General features: G+C 41.3%; 1 protein-coding gene across 1 annotated transcript; it reads left to right on the forward strand.

Annotated features, from left to right (window-relative positions):
- The first annotated feature begins 698 nt into the window (after positions 1 to 698).
- Positions 699 to 1,565, forward strand: LOC104598596 (21 kDa protein-like). The gene has a single exon (XM_010260737.2). It carries the CDS (start codon positions 787 to 789, stop codon positions 1,378 to 1,380), a length of 594 nt encoding a protein of 197 aa, XP_010259039.1. The 5' UTR covers positions 699 to 786; the 3' UTR covers positions 1,381 to 1,565.
- The last annotated feature ends 658 nt before the right edge of the window (positions 1,566 to 2,223 follow it).

A 2,223-nucleotide genomic window follows, 5' to 3' on the forward strand; every position in this document is an offset into this window, starting at 1 on the left:
CTTGTGTAGCATTTTTCGGTTTTATCAAAAAAAAAAAAAAACCATTTCCTTCTGACTTGTCATTTAGAAACGGAGTCCCCCATAATATAACAGCAGTAAGATATCGATTAGCCAAAGCAATTTGTTATTGTTATTATTAATTTGCTTTTGGGCAAGCAAATCTCAAAAACTTGGGACGCATTTGGATTTTGCTTGCTTAATTAGTTGAACGCCCAAGCAAAAGCAAAATAGCAAAATAATTTTTTATTCAACACGTGGGAGTGGGACTAAAATTTTCTCCAGATTTCAACGCTTCCTCAGATCAACCATGTTTTCAGTTAAAGCAATTTCTGTGTTTTGGGTCAAAGTGATTTTTATTCAAGCATTTATTTATTTTTTTTTATCTCAAAGCAAAAGAAATGTTATTTTCTTGTGACAATCCAGTCGGCTGGTTACCAAACAAAGGATCCAACTCCTTAATCTTCATTTATACACTGTCGGTACCAAGGCTAATTAAATTATCGTTAATTATACAATAAGATCACAAATATTGTTTTCTAGAATTTTATACTTCTTTTTTTAATTAAATTCCAGAAAATTAATAACCCATATTGCCATACGTCTTATGGTTGTCAAAGCTCTGCTTTTATGCACAGACATGTGAGAATGTGACCCACCTTCTGAGAAGTGAGAACATCTCTATATAAACCCAACTCCCACCCTCCATCTCTCACTCCTCTCATCTCAACTTCTCAACTTCGATCTCAACCCAGTCCAGTCCCATCTCTTAAACTACTCTTCAAACATATGGCGCGCATTAGCTTTTCCTTGCTCCTGCTGCTTTCAGTCCTCTGCGCGGCCGGCATGGTCGAGTCATCCAGCTCTACAGACTTCATCAAGACCTCTTGTGGCGCCACTCGGTACCCCACGGTGTGCGTCGAGAGTCTCGCCGTGTACGCCAATGCGATTCAACAGAGCCCTCGCCAACTAGCCCAAACTGCCCTGAAAGTGAGCTTGGACAGGGCCAAATCCACCAAGGTGTTCGTGTCGAAGATGACCAGAATGCATGGATTGAAGGGCAGACAATACCAAGCTGTGAAGGATTGCGTCGACACCATGGGCAACAGTGTGGACCGCCTCAGCCGATCCATTCAGGAGCTGGGGCAGATCAGTCGAGGTAGCAGTCAGGATTTCATGTGGCACATGAGCAACGTGCAGACCTGGGTGAGCGCTGCACTCACCGACGAGAACACTTGTATGGATGGGTTTGCGGGCCGCGGCATGGATGGACATGTGAAGATGGCCATAAGAGGGAAGATCGTCAACGTCGCACAGGTTACCAGTAATGCGTTAGCGTTGGTTAACCAGTATGCATCTACGACTGTTACGCATAAGCCATAGCCATGAATGAAGGGTCCCTTTTGAGTGCCTAAGCTTTTCTTTGTACGCTTTTGGTGTAGTTTTGGTTTCCCTTTGTGTTAATGACGCAAAATATATGCAAGTCCCTAGTGATGAGCGACTATGTAAATGTTACATGTATATCCTTAATGAAAAGTCCCTATCCGGCTGTAGTAGGTTTTGTTTAATTGATCTCTCTCTGTGTCTGTCTCTGTGATATGTAAATCAGTTGTGGATCTGCGTTAGCCACCATTAAGGAGGTAGAAAAACAGCACATGGTCTGAGTCATCTCCTATTTACTTCTCAGCAGCTTTTCCCATTTCTTAAAAACGAAGCCTCCTCTTGGAATTGTGCATGATCAGCCAATGGGTTGAGCCGAATTCTGACTTCAGAGGCCTCAATTACGTGTAGCCTATTGGGTCAGTATTGGCAATTGCCAAATGGGTTCTCCAAGCTTCCAAATAATTTATGAGCTAGCTGTAGTTAGGAATTAGGATCAACTCAAATCGACGGTTGTAAGAGATAAAGTTTTGGGGTGAAGTAAAGAAGAATTAAGCTGCAATAAATTACATTCAAGCAAATGAATAAACTAGTGGACCCAACTGCTAAGTGGGTTTTCATTCAAATCAATCTCGAATTTGCCCATCAACTTAATAGGTTTAGAGCCCTTTAAATAATTAAATCTGTGGGTGGGTAACTAGGTGGAAAGCATGAGAAGATGAGGTTTGACAAACAGGTATTAATTCATTAAATTAACAAAATATCGCTAGCTAAATATATAAGCATGGTTGCCCCTGGAATATGCATAGTTGAGTGAATACATTCTAACTGTTGTATTCGACACTT

The sequence above is a fragment of the Nelumbo nucifera genome, chromosome 6 (assembly GCF_055504915.1).
Source record: "Nelumbo nucifera cultivar China Antique chromosome 6, China Antique-T2T, whole genome shotgun sequence".
NCBI classification, from domain to species: Eukaryota; Viridiplantae; Streptophyta; class Magnoliopsida; order Proteales; family Nelumbonaceae; genus Nelumbo; species Nelumbo nucifera.

Excerpts from the sequence above, each read along its gene's own strand:
- LOC104598596 (XM_010260737.2), top strand. The coding sequence starts at position 787 with ATGGCGCGCATTAGCTTTTCCTTGCTCCTGCTGCTTTCAGTCCTCTGC.